Genomic DNA, 25,020 nt, shown 5'->3' with positions numbered 1-25,020 from the left:
GTGTTATATGCACAAGTAATGCAGTTTTTGTAATGTCATTAATTATTAGCATTTTGACAGTCTGTACACTATGATTGACCATATGTTCCTGTTGGATAGAAAACTAGTGCTAATGTTTTGACCGAATGGGTTTGCTGTGTTTTGATAGAGTATATGTAGAAAAAGGGACTCAGTATTTTGAAATGTAGAGTTTGTATTTATTATTGTTATTGTGTGATGTAGGTGTGTTGCTGTGTTAAGAGTTTAGAAAAATGACTTTAAGTATTGGAAAATGCTTGTAAGCAACTGAAAAAAACTGTAAATTTGTTTTAATTTATAATGCTTTCTGAACTTATTAAATTTATTTATTTATTATCACAAGTGAAAAAAAATTGTAAATATTGATGGGTTTTTTGTTTTTGGTATTTAAATAAATGGTTGGAAAATGCTGAATTTATCGATCATCCTTTGTACTGTAATACAGTCAGTAAAATGAATGTAATTTTATTCTTATCCTATAACGAAATACTGTCAACTATTAAACTCCATCAAGCCTTGTTGTACTTCATTATAATTTGTTTCTACAATCTATCATTGAACATATAAGACCTGATTTGATTATTTCAATCATAAATGAAATAAAGACTGTCTAAAAAATGCTTTTGAGACTTATTTGATTATCATTGTTTACGTACATAATTTATGGAATTGTATATTTAAAATACCAAGCCAAAAATAATAATGATGGTGCTGGACAATTTTCACAATTTGTATTTCCAAAGCATTTATGCAAAAGTTAATTAGCTCAACCTCATTCACAAAGTGATTCATTGAGCCTTGGTGTATATAATAATGGCCACCTTTTATGGTCACACTTTATTTTAAGGTCCAATTCTCGATAATAACAAACCATTAATTATGACTTTTGCCTCAATAAACTACCAATTTGCTGCTTATTACAAGTTAGTAAGGTAGTTATTCAATTTAGGTATCGGGTGGGATTAGAGATGCAGAATATGGTCATGCAGAATATGTGCTTTATAAGTACTAATAAATAGCCAATATGTTATGAGTAGGATGCTAATAAGTTAATCATGAAAATTGCTCCCTATGCTAAAGCATTACCCTAATAGATCAAACCCAACACAGCCTGATCTATAGGATACTACTGGGTCATGCTATAGTCAGTCTTCACAGGCAGGAAAAGGCCACCAAAGAAGTCACCCTCTGAAAATGACAGCTTTGAGGGATTTCAGTGAATGAGAAATATCAGTCCTGTTAGGAAAGTGAAAAATCGCAGCTCGTTCACATAGAAGATTTATTCAAAAACACAGATTTGTTTCTGAACGACACGGCTAATCAGACACATCTCTATTTGAAGCTCACCCAGCTCTTATCTAATCAATACTAATCCTAGTGCACACATATCTTTCAATCTTTTGCAAATAGGTGGCTTTTTTTGGTACTCCTCCTATAAATGAGTTACAGAGAAAGACCTTTCCAAATGTGGCCAAGGCTGTGTTTGTTGTTCTGTGCTATTAGGTTAAACATTTACATTTAGTCATTTTGCAGACGCTTTTATCCAAAGTGACTTACAAATGAGGACAATGGAAGCAATCAAAATCAATACAAGTCTCAGTTAGCTTAACACAGTACACGTAGCAAGTTTTTTTTATTATATAATAAAAAGAAAACAGATAGAACATATAAAAAATAGAGGAGCTAATGCTATTCATTTTTAAAGATAGAATTAGAATAAAGTGTGCTAGAGGTAAAGGGTCAAATAACATAAAGTTAACAATGCTAATCATTGCTCGGTCTTTCTAACGTGGTTCTTCAGCTCTCAGGTTAACAGCAAACTGTTCACAAATGCTTGCCCTCAATATAAAGTGTGCCACAATAAACAACAAGCACCTGAATGGAAGGGTGCTTTCTGTTTTGGCTTAGCACTGCACAAATATTTTTACTTTTCAGCTAAATAGTTGTGTGTGAGAGTGTGTTCATTCTCACCTCGAATCTCTTTTCAGTATTAAGACAAACACATGTTCAATGGTCACGAAACACTAAACTACATTTTCTGACATTTTAACAGATGTATATGTGTTGCACATCAGATGGAAGATAAGGTTAGCATCTGTTAATTTCAATTAGAAGAAAATTGAAATTAACAGATGCTAACACACACACACAACAACCCTGTACATCTATCTTTGTGAGGACATTCATGGGCACAATGCAATCGTTTTACCCTAACCCTACCTATCAGAACTAAAACCCTTACCCTAAACCCTAAACCCTAAACCTAACCTTTACCCAATTCTAAACTGATCCCTAAAGTCTTGACCCTCACACAGGCATTTAAAGGGGTCATCAGATGCAAAGTTCACTTTTACATGTTGTTTGACCATTAATATGTGTTGGCAGTGTATGTACAAATCTACCCTATAACGATAAAAATCCATGCAGTGGTTTTTAATTAATCTGTAAAAAAAAAATATGCCCTTTTACATCGAGTCATTCTCAGATGCCTGTTGTTTGTGAAGGGAATGCACCTCCCGATCTACCCATATCTGGCTATGTTTGTGCGAATCATTCGTCATCCAGCTTCACTTTTTTTATGAATCTTTGCAATCACCTTTCCTAATAGCGCGCGCTAGTTAGCAAGTTTAGTGACTAAACGCGGCTAAAATAAACAGGCTCGTCATTCCACAGAGAGAAGAGAGGGGTGGGGCGAGCAGGGCTCATTAACATTTAAAGCAACCTCGACCAGAACAGAATGATTTTTGCAGAGCTGATTGAGAATTTTTAACCAAAGTATATTATAGACTTTTCATTAAGACCCTAAAGAATCATATCAACTTGTGGAAAATGGGCATCCGATGACCCCTTTAAAGGGGTCTCAGAAAGTGAGAACCAGCTAAAATGTCCTCACGTCGATGATCTAAAACTCAAACTGGTCGTAATTTAATGCATTTTTTGTGCCTTAAAAATATAGCTATCACATTTACCTATGCCTATGCATTTGTTTATGGTGTCAAAATCATGCATAATATATTATATTTACGCATTTAGTTGTGTGTAATGGTGAATTGCAGCACATGTTTGCACTTACCACCGGTGGTTTTAACTCAACGAGAATGAAATGAAGTTGACTGGATCAAAGCCCTTTTTTTATGTCTCCCCTCTTCCTCGAATCCATGCCCAATTTTATAGATTTTTTTCAGATCTATAGTGGAAACAATAGTGCTGAAATTCAGGGTTTCATGACCTCAATCAGTATCTGAGTTTCCAATCTCTCCAATCTTTGAGTCTTTGAGTCTGCAACATCTGTACCATTTCTATCATGCATATACATTCTATTTCTTCTTTCATTTGTGTTCTTTCAGTCCTGTACGCAGCGTTGTTTCTGTATTTCTATTTATTTGATGACATTCTTATTATTGGCAGCTCTATGAACCATATGAAAATGATATAACTTGGCACACTGATTGTGGTGGTCCTGAATGAATAAACTAAATTTGGGGTCTCTACATCAAACTCAATAGCAGCATCAGTTATAGCATCAGTTTCTTTCAGTTATAACTTTTGAGGCTTTTGTCTGAACATAATTTCGATATTAATCATTCTGTATATTTATGTGCAAGACATGATATATGCAAATATGTTAATTTACTGCATTCAAGGGGGCGCTATGTACTCATGTTCCAACTTTTGCCCCGAGCCTATAGTGGCTGATGACTCTTTTTGCAAATTCTCAACAGTTTTTCTGTTATACTGTTGAAACAAAAATAATAATGCTTGGGAGAACAATAGGGTCCTGCATACTTTTAGTGCTTGGGCCCTAAAAAGAATAATCTTGTTGTAAATAAACAAAATAATACACAATGTTCATTCAGTGCTAGATTTTGCCATTTAACTGTTTGATGTACTGGAATCCAGCATCCCACAAAGCCAAAGTTAAAGATAAATGACGCGCATGATGTCACAGTCTACTTCAAAAGCATTCTGACATGGGAAAAAAAAATTCTCCATTGCATTAGGTCAAAGCAAACAATGGTAAGTATGGCATTTTCAGAGCAGCACACAGAAAATCTAACCCACTTAGATGTCAGGAGCTTATGCTGAGGCTGTCGCAGGAGATTCAGGTGAGCCCTTCTGCGTCAGTGCCGGGGGCAGGAACCTCAGCCCATTGTTTTCATCTTCCAGCTCAGTGATCACAGATGGCTCTATAACGCAGCAAAGGGGGAAACTCTGGTCTTTAACCAGGCTGGTTAATTTTGCAACTGCACTGCAAAATCCGGAATAAAGTAGATTAAGCAAAGGATTAACGATATGATAGCTGGGTATATTTTAAAATCAGTGCATTAATTTCAATTAACTTTGATTTCAAATGAAAGGATTTGGATTTGATTGGCAAGGCTGATGATTTTAAATTATAATGTGCAGGGGAAACGCCTATGGCTGGTTTAATAAATCTCCTTGCACAAACTCATTGAATAAAACTCCTATTTATATTCACTACATTTCTTACATTTAATTACATCACTGTGAATGACAAATCAAACATTTTAACTCTAACCTATTAGTTGTTGCTTCGAACTGTAAGTAAAGCAAACTACTTTTAAATTAAGACTGGAAACTGATATTTAGAATTTTAAACACTGCTAAACAGCTAAACACTGTTTGCTATTATGTGTAACTCACCCTGCAGAATTTACATACAGAAATGTGTAATACTTTGAATTTTGGGTCAATGGTATTTTGTTATATGGATATATTTATTTTCAAAATACATTTAAAATGCAGTTCATCAAATAAATACATTGACTTGGATGCAGTTTTCAAGGTCACACTTTATTTTAAGGTCCAATTCTTACTATTAAGTAACTATTAACTATGAAGTTAATAATAATAATAATTAATAATTAGGCGTTAATATGTACTTTATAAGTACTAAAACACTGAAATAGTAATATGCACGCTAGTTAGTTATAAGGGGTCCTTAAAATAAACTTAAAACTTGAAATAAACCCTTTTTTTTGGCCGAAAAGCAAAAATATGGTACAAGTTTCCTAATGAAAAGCAGCAGTTTGCGATAGTATTTTATTATTTCTATAATAGCCTATTTGCTACAAATAATTAAGAAAAAGGTTCAGTCAACAAAGTCACATAAGTCAATTAAAATATTAGATAACATGGCCTTTTATAGCATGGCAATGTTTTTTTTTAGGCTGTAACATGTCATGTTTTTCTTACATTTCAATTGGTCCTGCAGAATAACTGTGGCTATTGCTAGAAATTATGACTGTGAACTTCAGAGTGACACAAAATCTCAGTCTGGCAAACCTCAACAATCTCAACAACAATCAATGAAACATTATTACAGGGATTACCTACAAGCAATACATTCCACTCAAAAAAAAATACGGAAGGGACCCATCATTTGGAAAGCTGCTTTCACCAAGGCCTGACTCTCTCATTTCAGAAATGAACAGCTCTCTCTATCTTAAAGAGGCTTAACACTGTCATGATATAATTCTCATCTGCTCTGCTCGGCTGCAGCATGCCGCTGTTTGTTTTGCGCTTAACAGGGACTTGTGCTGTAGGTGGATTTTAATGTTGCCAGATGGCAGGCAGAGATCAGAGGCTATCTGTTTCAATGACAATATAGCGACTAATGGAGACTATAATTTCGACTATAACGATACAGGCTTAAAAATGTGCACTGCGTGTGTGTGTGGTGTGTATGATAGGAAAATGAAATTGCTGCCTGCCTTTAGATCATCACTGCAGGGGTTTAGTCTCGCTGTGGAGGATTACGAGGAGGTGTTAAATAACGTGTGGTGGAATGATGCCCTTTCTGCTTGCACTGGACCTGCAACGATACCATTTTTGGAAAACGATAATGGCTCATTTGGGATGGAAAAGTCCCAGTTTAGAAGCATATATTAGCATTGTAAGCTTCAAACATGACACTGAACCTCTGCAGAGGCAGATTTTCCGTGCAAAATATTCTATTCAAATGCAAGTCTAAAATTTCAATACTTGTCTGCTTGAGGTGGTTAAAATGAGAAGCAAGCACAATGATTTGAACAGACTGAAAAACAACTCAAGGTTACCTTTTACAAATGATAACAGAGAAACTACATGGAGTTTAATATGAAGAAAGACGGAAGACGGATGAAGAAGAGAAGGAAGGAATTCAGTTGGAATAATCGCTTCTGATATATTTTTGTGTTTCTTATTATTAATATATAGTGATAATGCCATAATTCATTAACATTTTTATATAGTAAATGTAAAAAAATAATAATAATAGTACAATTATGCTTAAAAACATGGAAAATATTGCAATTTTAAAATGCTGTCATGGAATATTGTTGGCATGCTTTCTCTTAGAAGTTCAGTTTGACAACTGATATTGAGTTTTTAAAGCCACAGCCCTCTCTGACTTAGCTCTTATCTTTTAATATGACATGGGAATAATATCAAATTGCAATTCCATATGTGCTCTGACAGACAACAGATTAATCTACTGATATCGTAAGATTGCTATTTTCTGCAGCTTTTCCCCTCTTTGAACATATTAAACCTTCATTTAAATCCCCTTTTAGAGCTTTCAAAGCTCACTACCAATTTTTCTACTATGATACAGTTTTTAAAGGTATAGTTCATCCATAAATTCAAATTCAGTCATCATTTACTCGCACTCACATTGTTCCAAACCTCTATGAGCATCCTTCTTCTATATTGAACACAAAAGAAGATATTATGGACATCAGTGTCTACCATCAACTGTTTGGTTACCCACGTTCTTCAAAACATCTTCTCATACAGGAAATGATGACATCATTTTCATTTTTGGGTGAACTATGGCTTTAAGTCAAGCATCACTAATACTTCTAAGCTCATTTACAGGGTATGGAAGGTAATGAAAAACACACTGGTACCACTAAAAAAGCTTTTGTAATATGCTCTATGCTGATGCACTTGAAATGTAACTTGTTCTTTCATTCCAAGAAAAAGTGTGTGCGCCAAATATAAGTATACACGTATACAAAAATGAATAATATAAATGAAGCCAGATGGGTAAACCAAGATGTTATCACAAGCGGACTTTACTGACTGTTGAAGAATGTACGAAAAAGCAAATACGAAAACCTTGCTGAAAGATGTATTTCAGAAGCCAGCAAAAATTTAAATCCAAATGTTACCCAGCATTGTATTTGCATAATTTCATCGGTTGCATTGCACGGTGTCGACGCGGACGGCTAAGAAACGCTCGTCTGCCAACATAAAGTACAGCACTGAATGCGGAGCTTGTGCAAAAGGGGCGGGAAGCGCGTGTCATCTCGAGTAGATGTGTAATAAAACCCAAGAGACCGTCAGCCAATCAAACCGCTCACCATTTCCCCGTAAGCCAATCAAAATCCTTCACGCCTGTCAGCGATACCTGCCTCTTTCTATCCGCTTCTTCAACATGTAGTACACTCAGAGGTTCAGTGAGCGTTACCGACGTGTGCCGTCTGGAGCCGTTTTGTCAATGAGGACAACTCTAAACTTGCGTACAAGTAACCTTAAGAGCAACACTGATTTTCTTCAGCTGCGACCTGACGTTAATTGTGAAGTAAACGTAGGAACGCTCTTTCTTTAAAACAAATCCCTTTACTTTGTCACAGTTATCTTACGTTTGTATCGTCGCTTTAATGCGGCTGTCAGATTCACGTCTGCCTCAAAACTGAAGCGAACACCAGTGTAGTAGATGTTGAACTTTCAGTTTATTTCAGCGAAACCCGAAGCATGTTTTTAATTACTGAGAAGTGACACATTTCACTTTAAGTCAGTGCTGTAGTGAATAGCAAAAGCCCGAATATTTTCTTTATTGTGGCTTCAGTGTGTAGATTCACCACGTCGCACCATCATCAGTCTTCGTTAAAACAGTTCGGCTGTTTCTTTTGCCGTTTTTGATGTCCTGAGAGAAAAATGAAGGTTGAGCCTGAGGGACACCGCTTTATTATGTCGCTTTTTTTACAGCAAGGCTGAAGGGAAATTTAAAGACCTAAAAATAAAGTGTCGGTTTCTACTCCACAAAGAATCATTTGAACTTCCTACCGCAGAAGGAGCAGGACATAAATAGTTCTGACATGTGGATGTAATTTCAGAAAAAAGGCAGACAGATGCAGAGAAATAAAACGCGAGCGGGAGGAGAGAGACTGGGAACAGTTTGAATCGAGCCTGCAGATCTGTGACAAGGAAAAGCCGTGAGAAAATATTCATAATTTTACAAGCAAACGATGTAATGGGAGGGGAGCGGACAGCAGCGAAATGACTGGCTCTTTGACGGCGCTTTAACAGACGTAAACATCAGAGAAATCCCATTTAAGTTGACATCAATTTGCGTGAACTTGTCGGGATGGGAGCCACGCTGATCGTACACACTTTAGGTTTTGTCTTTTGTGGCACCTTGCTGAGTTTCGTCTATGGTCTGGTAAGTTTACTACGTTTTCTTTCTTGCTTTTCTTTCTTTCTTTCTTTCTTACGGTCTTCTTTCAAAGCGCTTACTGATATGTCTGCCTGACTTTCTTACCCAGAGTAACACTTATTAATGAAGACTGTCAATGATGAATTTCTTTTAAATATTAAGTAACATTTTAGATATACAACCATCCCTGGACTGTGCCATTTCTTTAAACTCATTAAGGTTGTCTTGAAATACCCTACTTACAGAGAATCGATGTTCGCAGCGCTTCTGTCGTATTTTCCACTATCGCACGTAGGCTGGACATGCTAGTTATCGTAATTAGTTATGCTCATGATTCATATTAACAATCTAAAACTACAGTCGATACCATATAAACTAAATTGACCTGGCACTTATGATATCATGTGATAAATATCTTATCGGCAAATCCTTATGATTCCCAACCTCAGAATTCATCAGCGCTCTCAGATATGATGCAAAGCAAAATATAATATTTGTAGTAATAGGGCTTTATGCGTACTTTATGTGTATATATTCACAGCAGTGACTCGTTATGCTTTGGTAGAGTGCCCTTATTCAAAAAAGGGACTCTTGATGCCATGGTGATGGATGTTCACTCTCAGTGATGTGGCAGGTAAAGGATGTTGCTTTTTAAGAACTTCACACAGTCAGATGTGCACTATATAATTAAAGCCACTCTATGGTGAAAGCTGCAATTTGTCACAGCATGAACAGAAGGCTGCGCTTTGTTTCTCACTATAAGCAAGATCAATTGCAATTTCAACAAGTCATCACTGTATATTTTGCATGTATACCAAACTATTCTCACTCCCAAGGCATCCAGTGAACAGAAGCATGGGCAGCTGCCTTGTGCATCACTATTAAGTGAACTGCATTGACAAACTAGGAACTCCACGGCTTTCAATTGCCTGTCTTATGCATCAGATGATAGCGTGCATTTGAATACGTGCATGCAGTTGCAAAAGCAGAAGTGTTTATATATATATATATATATGTATATATATTTATACTTTAGTATCTTTGAGCACCTAACCCCACCCCTACCCTCAGGACCAGCCGGTGGGTTTGTGGCGCCCTCGGCAGTATCATGAAAAATGAGCCCCACCAATATTGACATAGTATTAAAACTACATAACCACTACAAACATGACAACTGCATTGAAGTAAAATTGCAAAAAAAGGTGCATTAATAAGCATCAACATTAATGTATATGTGAATGCATTAAGAATAGTGTATATTTATCAAATAAGTGTTGCACTAGTTTTAACCACCTTTCATCTGTAATTAGTTCATTTAAATAAATTATTGAAAGTACAAATAAATCATGATTAATATGAGGTTACAGTGTATTGTTGTATAATAATTGTATTGTATAATTAAAGATTATATATTTTTTTGGCAACCACTCACATAACGGTATGAAAACACTTCTTTAGTGCAGCCAAACTTTATTGCATCTTTATGTTCACAGTCTTTGAATTCATTGCGAAAGCAACATAAGACTTTGCCAACAAAAGCGCTGTTTCTGCCTTCCCAAATGCTGCTTTCAACACAGAAAGCATCTCAGACAGCCACAAAGTAATAATTTTGTGCTTATTTTGTGCATTTGCAACAACTTCAGCACATTTGAGGAAAGTTTAAAGTCTGTGGATAATAATACGTTACCGGTGATGCTACATGACAGGAAAGCAATTTTACAGATTACCAATAGTTTTTTTGGTTCACGGTTTGCTGTGCCCGTTTATGCTGTGTTTATTGTCACTTGCGATTTAACTTATTTATTAGGTATTTTTCATTTAGTGATTGAAAGCTTATCTTATACTTCACATGTTTGGTTGTCACGTCATTGTGGTTTGTGTCTTAAAGGATGAGGTCCTTGTACGCATGCTTGTTTTTGCAGTATGCTGGTGTGTGATCACGTTTTGTTAATGTAGAACAAAGAATGTTTATTTGGCAGTAACTGTATTAAACTTATAATGTTTATCACCCCGCGGGGACCCTGAGGCATATTGGGACCCCAGGCGGACGTCTGTATCGCCTGCAACATGGTCTGGCACTGCCTACTCTAAACCTAAACATATAAAACACAAAACAGGCAGGTAAAAGTACAGTTCCAGTTATTTAATGCAAAAGCTGACCAAAAGTATTGCAAATGAGTCGTGGTGCATTCCAAGTCTTCTAATGAGTCATGAGACACACAAGAGCCAATGGCGTTTCACAATCAGAGCTGATGCAATGCTTCTTCAGGTGGCACATTCTGAACGTGTTTGTGATTTGAGCTTTACGGTGAATGTAGACTATGATCATCAGATTTGGGTTTGTTTCTTACACAGAGGAATTGTTTGGCCTCAAAAGTCCTGGAATATTTGTACGTTTGTAACAAATGTGACTGTACCTTGTTTTATATTGACAGATGCTTAGGTTTAGGGGTAGAGGTCAGGTTACTGTAGGTCTAAATGGTGCAGTGAAAATCTAATTATCAATATGATAAAATGATACTGAAATAATGATTAAATGCTAATAAATTTACCATGGCCTCTGTGTATTGACGGCAAGGATTTCTCATTGAAAACAATTCCAAGTTTGTCAATATATTGATGCCTAGGGTTAACTTTTGCATCTTTAGCAAATGTGCTTGACTGTGCTTCAGTTTTTTTAAAGCCTTGGGAATGAAAAAGGTTGTGTATCATGTGGATTGTGCAACACAATTTCAAAAATAGCACTAGCAGGTTTTCAGTCTCAAAGGAGATAAACAGAATATGGTCCACCGTCAGATTTGCCATTTAAGAACCCACAGCTTAAGTATGTTGGGCGATGTAAGAACAAAAAAAAAAGCTGCCAATTCAAAAATGTTGGGATTTGCTTCTAACTACATTAGATGCTGTAGGTGATAAACAGAGCTTTTTTGAAAAGTACTGGATTTTTACATTTTCTGTAGAAAATGTGAGTGCAGCTTATTTTGGGGTGATTGTCAGGGTGTGTTTTTGTTGCTTCACTTTGCTTTGTTAAGCGGTCATTATTGGTGTTTTAAGTGGTTGTTTAGTAGACCAAGTCTCTATGATATTCTGTTTGCTGTATATTTGCTGTCTGTTTTCTTTTAAATGATCATTCATGAGAACCAGTGCGTTTTTCTTCACATTTAACTTTACACTGGCTACAATGCATAGATCTAACTTGTTGCTAGAATGTGATTTTGTATAATTTATGAAACATATTTAAAGTACACTGACCCACTGTGATTTTCCTGCAGGTCTAACAGAACGATCACAATATTCTCTGGGTAATATTTTACCAAAATCAAATACCTCAAATGTATTTTTCTCCCCTGGGTTACACTAATACAATATTTTGTTGATCTTATATTGTTTGCATGCATGCCTTTCACATTGTTGCGTACACACCTTCACAATATGCAGTTACAGTATGTACACCAAAATACACCTAATAGCATTAATGTGCATTGTCAACAGTTTTTGGTGCCCAGTCTTGTGATGGCAGATTTTACATTTTTGGGTGGACTATATACCTTTAGAGTTGTGCAACAACATTGAATTATCATTGAATAAAGTGCTGATTTTGTGAAACGATTCCACATCTTTTCAACAGTAAATGAATTTCAACTGTGCATGCATATGTATTAAACGAAGTTTGCACTTAGATCAACGTATGACTGAATCACTCGTTTCTTGTACATATTTTTAATGCAACTTTATAATTCAACTTGCTGTGCAAAACTTGCGGTAATACTGTATCACATATTTCAAAATACACATCTCAATAAGTTAGTGGTAAAGCTCGAATGTGATCAAGTGAGAGTCCCTAGAAAAAGAAATTATGTCACTTTTCTAATTGTAACAGCTGTTACAATTTATCTTCAGTAGATGAATGAATGAATTAATTAATTTCTGTGCAATGGGCAATAGAAATCCACTGCCCAATTTCCAAAAGTTATCAAGACAATTTTTTACTTATTGAATTAAAATAATAATGATAATAAAATCAATTAACAGAACTTTGAGGTTAAATTATGCACAATATTAAGTTGATGATCAATAATAATTAATGTCAACAGAACTTATAATGTTTGCAACTTAAAAGGTTTAATTAAATATATAAATTGATCCAAAAACAAAACAAAACAAAACAAACAAACTTGCATTTATTTGTGTCTGGAACTCTACAGAAGAGATGGATCATTTTTCTTTAATTTTTCATCACACATTGCCCTCACTAATCTTTCATGTTGGGGTGTTATTTCATACATCAAACAAACTCCTTGACACACGTTTGTTAATTTTTATTGTGAGCTTTTGCCTGTATGGTGATTAGATTTGCCTTGAACTTAAGAAAAGAATTATGTGTTCTGTGTACAATGCCTGTGCAACAAGCAGGGGGCAAATTAATTGAATTCACTGACTGATTAAATTAATGATTGTAGATACCATTCAGTGACTGTACCTTGTTTTATACTGACAGATAGTTAGGTTTAGGGATAGGTTAGGTCTAAATGGCGCAGTGAAAATCAAATTATCAGTATGATAAAATGAGACTCAAATAATGATCAAATGCTAATACATTTCCCATGGCCTCTGTGTATTGACAGCAAGGATTTCTCATTGAAAGCAATTCCAAGTTTGTCAATATATTGATGCTTAGGGTTAACTTTAGCGTCTTTAACAAATGTGCTTGACTGTGCTTCAGTTTTTAAAGCCTTGTGTATCATTTGGATTGTGCAATTGATCTTCAAACACAGTTACACAAATTGCACTAGCAGGTTTTCAGAATATGGTCCACTATCAGATTTGCCATTTAAGAACCCACAGCTTAAGTATGTTGGACTATGTAAGAACAAAAAATAAGCTGCCAATTCAAATATGTTGGAATTTGCTTCTAACTGCATTAGATGATGTAGGTGATAAACAGAGCTTTTTTAAAAAGTATTAAATTAATGATTGTAGATACCATTCTAGCACAACCAGATCTAGCACAACCTGTATTCAGTGCATCATTGAAATAACAGTACTGTTAATAATCAGTTATCTCTTGATGGAGCAGTAATCAAATGGCTAGAACTTCTGATATTTGACAATAAACGCTGTCATTTTAGCAGATTCTGTTAAATTGCACAATTTCCTCCTTTGTGTGGAATATAAAATTATTCAAGTGCACCAGTTTGACTGCTAATGCAGACCATTTTTTAAAGGGCAAAGATCTAGTTGTGGATACTCTTAAGGTGAACCACTCAGTTACAATCAGATGCAATGCAATTCTCAGCGGGTCACCCAGCATGCCTTGTTATAGAAAATGTTGTCTGGACGAAGTGGCTCACTGTATTCCTACATTTATTAAAGAGGAAATGCAACTTTTCAGGAACCGTGGCATGCAACTAATGGCTGGCGTATGACTAAGTTGTCACTTTGTTACTCAGCTGCATGCATATTTGTCCACAGAATAACACTGAGGACACTATACTCTCTTGTCAGTGGAGACAAATATTGTGACCTAACACCCAGGCTTCACGTTTAACCAAATTGACAATAACAAAGGGTCATGTTGCAGGTCTTACTCGCTACAGGAGGTGAAATTGGGGTGTTATTACAGTCCATCATTGAACATGTGGGTGCTTCAGGAGCAAGACTCAGAATTCATAAATCACGGAGTATGTGTAGCTGTCAACACAAGAAAAGAAGACAGTAATTCGCAAAAAGATTTATGGTTCCACCGCATCAGCTTATCTTTGTGGAGCTTTTTAGATAAGAGCCACACTTTTAACGGGGTAGTTAAACAAAAAATTAAAATTCAGTCATCATTTATTCACCTTCCAGTTTATCCAAACCTGTATGACTTTCTATCTTCTGTTGAACACAAAACAAGATATTTTAAAGAATGTTGTAACCAAAGATTTGCTGGTAGCCATTGACTTCAACAATACTATGGAAGTCAATGCAGCTACCATCAACTGATTGAGCCTCCAGCTCAAACACTGCCGAATGAAATACAATAATTTAATCAGCCGATCGCTAACAGTAGACATTATTTAGTCACCTAGCATGCAAATTTAATTGAGTGAATTTATTGCACTGTAGAAAGTTGTATTATGTAATAAATGCATCCACAATTGTCTTTTTTAATTACTTGTTAAATATAAAGGTAAATAATTTAAACCTACATTGTGAAATTAAATATTTGGCAAGACCAGGCAGAGGTTTTGCCCATTTGTCTGTGTTTTTTAAGTTAAAAAGGAGTTAATCTTTGAAAAAACACATCTTGAAATTCCTGCATTTTGTTTCATTCTGTTGCGTTCCATCTAATATCCTGTCTGAATGGTCTTATTACAGCACTGTGCACAGAGAATAAAGGTCAATGCTGAGTCTGAATCGCAAGCTGCAATGAAACGGGAGCAGTGGCAGATCTTTTTTTCCATATTGTGACGTACACAAGTGTAACAAAATATCAGAAAAAAAGGTGTGCTGGGACTTGGTTTTCCGCATCATTGTCGTCATCAGAGAGAAGTCTGTCATCTCAAAATAAAAATTTGCACAGATGGATTGTTTAAAATAAGATCAATAACATGTATTTAATGCCAAATGTAATCAGCTACATACCATATTAAAAATACTGTAGCACTGGATGTGTATACAATCGTAATATTGGGATACCATAAAACTTTGTGTTTGAGTTATATACACATATTCGTACTGAAAGTAAGAAATTGCACAGCTAGTGTGAAATGGGTTCAGGTGTCAACATGCATTTTCTTTTTATTTATAATCATTCCAGAATCATTCTGTAATCAACTTTATAATCATTTCTATGACATAGATTTTTTAGACCTAAATAAATTAAATTATTTATTCATTATTTATTATTGACTGCTTAAAATCTCGCTGGCAGATACATCTATCCTATGGATGTGACTGAAGCTGAATGCCTTATTTGGAACGGATAATGACTTCTAAATGCATTGTAAAATCAAATCAATAATAGAAGAAAAAAATTCTTTAGATGCAGTCAGTCTTTGTTCTTGCTGAATGACAGATAGGCCTGATAAAGAAGTTAATTTATTATGGCATAGTGAGTGTGTAAACTAAATGTGTGTAAACTCTATGAATTAAAATTAGCACATCATGATCAAACAGCCACATTGCAGTTTCTAATTTGCATCAAATGTGTGAAGTTGTGACAACAATCACATACACTGCACGCTGATTTCCTATAAGGGCTTCTATGAAGAAGTGGCTAAAAGCATTGCAATGTGTAGGCGGAAACCTCGTTCATTAGAGTGAACACATTAGGACATCCTCAGCATCAGTTCTCAGTCATTGGATTGTACAGCAGTTCAGCGGTTCAGCATTGGGTTGTACACTGTGTTCAGCATTTGTACAATACCGTGTCATCAAATCTGATCATCTGATAATAAATCAGCTAACTATTCGACTACAAATGTATTTGGTGTTACATGTATGCATGAAACTATGCAGAATGAGGGATTGGAAATGCTTTTTGGTACACAAGCTATATTTTACAATTGCTTTCAAAATTTGGCAGTGTTGTCCTTATTAGGACAGGGAAATATTTGGCAGAGATACAACTATTTGAAAATGTGGAATCTGGGGGTGCAAAAAAATTGAGAAGTATTGAGAAAATCGCCTTTAAATTGTCCAAATGAAGTTCTTAGCAATGCATATTTCTAATCAAAAATTAAGTTTTGATGTATTTACAGTGGGAAATTTACAAAATATCTTAACGAAATATGATCTTTATTTAATATCCTAGTGATTTTTGGCATAAAAGAATGTTGGCTATTGCTACAAATATACCCATGCTATTTATTATTAGCACACTGGCTATTTATTAGTCCTTATAAAGCACATATTAATGTCTTATTATGCATTTAAATCCCTTAATCCACCCCTTACTAACTATTAATGAGCAGAAAATTAGCAGTTTTTTGAGGGAAAACTCTTAATTAATAGTAAATATGTGTTCCCTGTTCTGTGCATTAACTAATGTTAAGAGATTTGATTTTAATAATGTGTTAACTAAGATTAATAAATGCTGTGTAGGCATTGTTCATGTTAGCTAATATAGTTAACTAATGTTAACAAATGAAACCATATTGTAAAGTGTTACACAGAATTACATTTCAAATAGATTTTTTACATATTTTGGACACATTTTGCCATTGCAACAGATACTGTCTTCACTGCACACCTCTAATCTATCCTGTTATTATTGCTTTTAAAACTGAAGCACATGTGCTGAGAGTTTATTGTTACTATCCAGAGAAGTATCTCTGTATTTTCTGTCTCTATATTTAATTAAGTTTTTAGAAGTCCTTTGAACAAATGATTAATTGATTTGTGCTTTCTTCTCCAAATGGGTTTTTTAAGATAAATACAACAAGGAAAAATGTACAAGTTAAGCATATCTTCTCATATCAGCAGTCACGATTAAACTGAACATTTGAAAGATACTTGCAATATGCTTCTTTTGCAAATGAAAAGTACAAGGCATGCTGTAGTGCTGTTTTGAACCCTCTTTCAACAAAATAGAAAAACATAAAAGATGACGTGTTTATTGTGACTTAAAAGTATTACAATGAATTCTCCTTTTCAGAGTACATCTACTCTATGCAATTTTGTTTACATACTGTTGAGTGTTATTTTTTTACTATTCCTCATGCATGTCTAATATATGTTTTTGCTGAGATCCATACCTTTAAATATACACTATTTGAATGAATACATTACCTTTGAATTGCATTATCTTTGAAGCCACTGTGCAGTTTCAATACAATTTTACAGCAACAGAAGACATTGCACTTTGTTTTTATGTTTCTTCCGTAGTCTTCTTACTCATATGCATCTTATATAGTATGCAGAACAATGTTTCAGAAATGTTTTTCTTTTTCATACCCTCGCTATCTTTTCCAGACATGTGGCCTAAAAAACTGGCTAGTTTAAATGAACTGAACATCCAGTAGTACAACATGAATCATTGCGGCTACACAAACAGACAGTGAGCACATTGATCCGCTTTGGCTTTAAACCCCCGGTATTTCTTTCCCAGCTCTTCACACCGAAGAAATATTGGAGCCTGATCTGTTCTTACTGTGTGCTGCATGTACTTCAGCTGGATTTGGGACTGAAAATTGACAGTGCAAATCGCTTTACTTTATCAGTAGTGTTTTCACAGTTACTATGACAGCTTTGACCTTCAGGAAGAATTCCCACTGATTGGCCCTTCCATTTGTGCGTCTATTACTAGGTACAAACCGTCATGATTGCAATCAGACTTTTTTTTTCCTGAATTCATGCCTTGTAACCTTGCGAGCACTTGATGGGAGAAACCAGTGTGTCAGTCTTAAAGTAATGGTGTTTGCCATTATACGTGGCTTTAATTGCAGGACACTGTGAGGCACAAAATTGTTTCACTTTAGGCATATCCAGTTGAATCCTGCTACTTCTGTGTAGTGGTGAAATTTTTTAAACAGGTTTCCCATCATCCTCCACTGGTTTGACAAATAGAAACTCCTACCCCAAACTCACACCATTGGTTGAGCCGATGTGCAGTGTTGGACTTGACGGAGAATTCAAACAAACTCAGCAATGTTTTGAAAGCACCACAAAGTCACAGAACGTACACTCTTCAGGAAATCAGCCTACCAGTGGCTCATTTGTAATTGATACTGCACATTAAACTGGTATAGAGTATTTCTCGCTATAGCAGCTTCAGGACATGTTATAATTTTTCCTCTTCTGCTAATTACTTGCTCATGCTTGTTTTGTCATTGACCAGAGATGAGAACGACCTTTCATAATGATTGCAAATCTCATATTTCACAGGCGCTAGATTGAAGCAAATGAGGGTGTCGTGAGTTATTCTCAGCAGTTTTTGCCATTCATAAGTATGACAATGACTAAATTAAAATTTAAAGTAAATGCAATTTAGAGTAAAATGACAGTCCATCATTATAAGTAGGATATGTCTTTACCGTAGTTAATTAACTTTTTCCCCTCCAGTGTTTTTTTTTTTAAGTTGCCAGCCACCACCAGCATTACTGGTCATTTTTACAAAACCTTCAGAATATTTAGTGTGTGAATATCTGAATGTACAATATGTCAAAAAAAAAAAAAAAACAGTCTCTGCTTTTTAACAAAACAAATCACTTTATTCTAGCTGTATTCTTTTTTTTCTTTAATCAGCACTTCAATATGGCAGTTTAAATTATTTATATATATATATTAATAAAAAAAACAACATTCTAAACAAAGAACTTGATGATCAAAGCATAGATGGAGTAAATTGAGTTCATTAACACCTCCAAAGCTTTACAGTCCTAGATCGCTTCCAGGCTCGACATTGCATTTAGAAAATTTATTTGATGTTTGATGAGCATGTTTTATTATATATGCAGATGCTTCCATAAGCAATCGCCCGTTTCCGCTTCTTCTTCATTGTGTTTTGATCCAGATTTCAGTATTCTTTCAGAAGATGTGTAATAGCTCCCCTACTATATAACAGTAAAAAAACAAGAAAAGCTGGAAAATTCTGTCAAAGGCAGGGAAGGAGTTATTTAGAGTTGTAGCTTTAGGGCAACGTGGTTGTCTAGAAGAATTGTTTGGGACAGTGATCATTTCTTTCTCATAGTTGGACATTGTCACAAAAATGCAACATTTGAATGTTTTCCCTCTTGATTTTTAATCGAGTTTGTGAGAATGGCTTTTTTGTATCAAAACAAAAATGAACCATTGGCCTATTAAGACAGATATTAAAATAATTTAAAGACATATATTTACAATATGAATGTAAGTACATAGAGATTATATGAGTTATATTTTTATATAACTTGGCTGTTTTTGTTATAGTGTGTGCACACTAAAATCAAATGCACACCTGAAGTAAATATTCACAATGCATAACTCGCTCTAGATTACTCATTGGATGTTAATCGTGAATAAAATCATTGTGTAGTGCTTTCCTCCATCTTCTGATACAACCGGACATGTCAAATAGGACAGTTCATCATAGATGTTTTATCAAAACATATTAAACACAGTTTCTAATCATTAATCGGGTACGACGAAACGAGGAAAAATGTTATGATATTCCGACGCACATTTCATGATTTAAATGGGAGCGCACAAGCTGCGTATGCACAGTACTTCAGAGACAGACCAGCTTTTTATTTAAAAAATGCAAGAATAGCATACAAACAACACATCACATTCACTATGATTTATCTCCAATCTTTATCTACAGTATAATGCTATTAAGTCACTGCGCTCAAATCTGGAGGATATGTCAGGTTTAAGATGGTAACCAGTTATCTTAGAATAACTCTGGGATGAAAAATACAAATTTATTTCAACTCCAAATTGACCTAATACGTGACGACTGGATTGAAAATTAAAGTAAGTGCACGAAAGTAATGCTAACATGATTTCTGTTTAATTTGCACAGTCTAGTTGTGGTTAATGTTTTATGGATAAGCTTTTATTGTCCTTTAATGTGATGTGTTTTTGTATTCTGTTCTTGCATTTTTAAAATAAACTGCTGGTCTGTCTCTGTCCCATTTAAATCATGAAATGTGCGTCGGAATATCATGACAACATTTTTCCTTGTTTCGTCATACCCGATTAATGATCAGAAACTGTGTTTAATATGTTATGATGAAACATCTATAATGAACTGTTCATTAATAAATCACAACCGTCCCGTGCTATGGGCATTGCCATTCATACAGGCTACAGCGGAAGTTATTTTACACAACTATTTGACGCTTCCGGTTTCCGAACATGGACAGTGAAAAAGCTCTTGTTGCTTGTGTGACAACACGCCATGCAAATTTTTCACTAGTTGAAATTTTGAAGACACGATTGGAGTGTATATTGCATGTTCACGGCAATCGCGTTGCCCAATTTGTGCTATTGTGTCGCCTGGCGTGAATTCGCAATTTTGCATTCACTTTGTATGTCATCTACTCGTGCAAATAATTCAGTTTGCTTTTGATGTGCATGCACAATTAGAGGTATGGAACTTGGGGTATGTTTACACGACAACGAATGTCCTAAAAACAGAAATTTTGGAGAATTTTGCATACAGATGGCTACTGTGTCAAAGTGATCACTGTTTACACAGATCAGCAAAAATCACTAAAAACACTGTATTATGCATGCCAGGCCAGAAGTGGGCAATGTCACTTTGTAAAGTAAAACAACGTGCCTGCTCACATACCTATAGACTGAACACATAATACACCTACAAAACAGCGATGCTGTGTGAATGAGCGGACATAGTGCATTAAAAGTTTTCAGTTGAAAATGGAGTTAGAACAGTGTTTTTTCAGTAACACTTTAGTATAAGGAACAATTCTCACTATTAATTAGTTGCTTACTAGCATAGCTATTATTAACATATTGGCTGTTTATTAGTGCTTATAAAGCACATATTCTGCATTATTGTATTCTACATGCCTAATCTTACCCAATACCTAAACTTAACAACTACGTTATTAACTATAGATACGCAGCAAATTAGGAGTTTACTGAGGTAAAAGTCGTAGGTAATGGTTTGTTAACAGGGAGAACTGGACCTTAAAATAAAGTATGACTGTTTTTTTCTATGCATTATTTACATAATCCAAAGCATTTCCAGATAAAACTAGGCATTGTGCTCAGCTCATAGAGTCCAAACGTGACTCAGAAATGTTGAACTTTCAAGCAAGCATTCATGTATAACTTAATAAATGTTTGTATACATTGTTGTGTCAGAAACATCATTCAAAAAGTGAATACAGTTCTGTGAATACATACGGATCAGGGCAAAGAAAGCACAGCTTGTGATTGGGGGTCACTGCGTGTTAATGCTACCATTGTGTTGAAAGGGAGTTTTGATGGTTTCCATCATCTCTGCTGTCTACACATTAAAACTAAGAACCCAACAAGCAGACTGATATCTGTGCATAACGCTTGCACCCACTAAGGAGTCAACATTCCTCTCTCAGAGCTTCTTGCTAAGGATAAAAGTAACTGGAAAGAACTATACCTCAATTGTAAGGGCTATATTTCTTTCTGGATGATGGAGACAATTAGAGAAATATTCCAAATTTGCAGCCGGTCTATGGACTGACATACAGCATGTATTGGCAGCAGTTCATGACTCAGAGCTCATAACGCTCGTGTTAATAGTTAAGGCCTCAGTTTCACTGGCGTGGCAAGGCAATACGATGGCAGTATTTGACTCAGGAAAATGTTGTTTACTTGACTTCCCTTGACCTTTGCAAGGATTTTCCCCCCACCTTTTCCACTCAAAGAATGTTGGAGTGTGAGTAACTCAATGCCAGTTTTACAGCAAACTAAATAGGTGACACAGCTAGCACAAATATTTCAACGAGAAGCGTTTTGCCTGTCAGATTTTTGGATGGAATCCACGACGTGCCGAGCCGTGAGTAAAGGGACTCATGCATTTCTTTTATGCATTATATACCGATGTCTCCATGCTGGCTACTGATAATTTTTTGGGCATCCAGTTTATGGTGAAAAACGAAAATATATCAAAAATATTTGGGGAAATTATAGTAGACTGATAACTTAGCAGAATGTTTTCTCAGGCACTTTCGCTCATTGGTGTGGACCCAAGTCCATTGGATGTCAGTCTGAATATAAGAGGTTTTCTGATCTTGGATGCCCACCAGCGATCTGCTTTAAAAGGTGGTTTAGGATACAGCTTATGTGTGTTTCTCTACAGTTCAAGTCAGTATGAGTGAAATCCATTCTGACATATACAAGTAAACTGCTTTTATTCTTATGATCCATATTAATATCATATGATATAGTTTAACAATAGCACACGATCCAAAGTGCATTTTTTCCTGGATATCTGCACAAATGCAGCATTTAGTAAATGTTGAACGTTAATATTGTGTTACATTGCAGACATAATATTGTCTGTGTTTGTTCTGTTTCGCCAATGGAAGTAGCTCCAAACAAAGCCACAGCTAAGCAACATACACTAGTGTTTTGTTACTGAATGAATTGAGTGAGTCAGTGAGTCAGTGACTCACCCTTAAAGACAGTCACTTGGTTCATTTCTGAATGAATCAGCCGTGTGAACAAATGGGTTGAATGAATGACTGACTCAGTAAGACAATAATTTGCCGCCACCTACTGTCGGTTTTAGTTTCTTTTTTAGAGTTTAATTTCATTTTTACAAAAATAGAATTTTATATTTCAGTAATAATTAAAAAAGTAAAAATAAAAAAAAAAAAAACAGTGTAAATGCATTCATGCCAACTCTAATGCCAAGTAAATGCACCTAAATGCCACTTTAGATGCAGCTTCTGAAAACAATGTTATGGCCACATTGTGGCTTTAAAAATAAATGTGTCATAAAAATTCCCTTTAAATCTATTTGTGACCCTGGACCACAAAAGCAATAGGCAACAATACATTGGGTCAAAATTTATACATTTATGCCAAAAATCATTAGGATATTAAGTAAAGATCATGATCCATTAAGATATTTTGTAAATTTCCAACCGTAAATATATCAGAACTTAATTTTTGATTAGTAATATGCATTGCTAAGAACTTCATTTGGACAACTTTAAAGGCAATTTTCTCAATATTTTGATTGTTTTTTGCACCCTCAGATTTTCACTTCCAGATTTTCAAATAGTTGTATCTCGGCCAAATATTGTCCTATCCTAACAAACTATACATCAATGGAAAAATTCGACCCTTTCACATTAGTTGCAATGTCTGTTCAATGCTTTTCTCAGTTAACAAAATAATGAGTTCTCAATGCAAATTGATGTGTGATTGATTTGTGATCAATTCGATTGGTAAATTTGGCACATCATGTAATTATCTAGATTATAAATTTTAATTGGGTGACAGTACAACTAGTATAAATACTTCAATAATACAGCTAAACTGGTATCTGTCCTCTTGAGTCATTACGTGGAGTGGCAAACCAGTGCCATTAGTTTTCACAGTGCTACTCATGCTGATGATGCAAACTTATCATGGTTCTTACCCAGAAGTACAATGTGAAAAGAGATGTGTTGGGGCAGGAGGAGGATGGTGCAACTGAGCTCAGTTTCAGACCATGCAATTGAACCAAGTGTGAAAATGGCATGGAAAACACAAAATACACATAATCAAGACACAAGGATCATTATTTCAGAAAGTAGGAGGCAGCTGACTTTTGCTATGCTTTTGCATAGACCTACTATTAAAAGGAATCTGGCTTTTTTTGTGCGTCTGGTTGAGATGATGTGTGCCATATGTGGGCAGATGACAGGTTTCAAAGGGATGTGTACAGAAGAATTGTGTGAAGAGGATAGTCGTTTCAGATACTAGGAAAACATGTCGAGATGCTTTGACAGACCTTAGAGAATTCCAGCCATCTCATCTGGTGTACAAACCCACACATTTTATATAGTATTATAGCTGTGTACCTTTTTTGTCAGTTTTTCTGTCTGACACTTTATGAATTTATGATGTCAGATGCTTAAAGCTATATATCTACCAAACAACAAACTAAATCTAATTCTTAGGGTTAGCTCATCCAAAAATGAAAATTCTGTCATTAATTACTCATCCTCACGTTGATCCAAACCCATAAGACCTTCTTTAATCTTCAGAACACAATTTAAGAGCTCTCTGATCCTCCCATAGACAGCAAGGGTACTACCACGTTCAAGGCCCAGAAAAGTACCACAAAGTTGTTATTTTTGTATTTGTATTTTGACTTAATTGTGTCTCGGATCTTAATTTGTGTTCCAAAGATGAACGAAGGTCTTAAGGGTTTGGAACAACATGAGCGTGAGTAATTAAAGACAGAATTTAAATTTTTGCATGAACTATTCCTTTAGTGCATTGATATTACTCTTTGGATGCTTAGTTTGCCTGAGTTTGAGTAACAGTCTACTAATACAAGTACAAATACTGTAGTTGTCTTTATATATATATATATATATATATATATATACATTTTTTCTTTATTTTTACTGACCATTTGTGCATTTTTACATTAAAACAGACAGAACAACCAGAGAAACACATCTAATTGCAATTATTATTATTATTTATTATTATTGTTGTTGTTGTTGTTGTTAATAATATTATTATTATTAAATTATAAAAAATGAACAAATCAGTAAAGAATATCTCTGAAATACCAATAAGTATTTCATAATAATAATAATAATAATTTTAATTTATATATTAATAAGCGTAGTAGTAGTAGTAACACTAATTATTATTAATACAATTATTAAAAAACAAATCAGTAAATAATATTTCTAAAATACGATTTTATAATAATAATATAATATAATATAATAATAATAATTATTATTATTAATGTTATTAATAGTATTAGTATTAGACTCAAACTCACACCAATTGCAGAGATGGAGTTCATGTGAAAAATCACAACGCATCAGATTAAATATTTATATAATTACAAACTTAACATTTGACCCTGGGCATAATTCATACATTACTGTATCGCGCAACTTAGAAAG

The 25,020-nt window shown here is 34.9% G+C and overlaps 1 protein-coding gene across 1 annotated transcript in view; it reads left to right on the top strand.

Annotated features, from left to right (window-relative positions):
- Positions 1 to 7,477: 7,477 nt before the first annotated feature.
- Positions 7,478 to 25,020, top strand: part of pth1r (parathyroid hormone 1 receptor) — a 94,780-nt gene continuing 77,237 nt past the window's right edge. Inside the window, exon 1 of the mRNA XM_051095277.1 lies at positions 7,478 to 8,467. Within this exon, the coding sequence (XP_050951234.1) occupies positions 8,393 to 8,467 (75 nt within the window). The 5' untranslated portion in view covers positions 7,478 to 8,392. The remainder of the gene's footprint in view (positions 8,468 to 25,020) is intronic.

Source organism: Labeo rohita, chromosome 2 (genome assembly GCF_022985175.1).
Source record: "Labeo rohita strain BAU-BD-2019 chromosome 2, IGBB_LRoh.1.0, whole genome shotgun sequence".
Taxonomy (NCBI): Eukaryota; Metazoa; Chordata; class Actinopteri; order Cypriniformes; family Cyprinidae; genus Labeo; species Labeo rohita.
The sequence above is the reverse complement of the archived record's forward strand: the minus strand, read 5'-3'. Positions and strand labels throughout refer to the sequence as shown.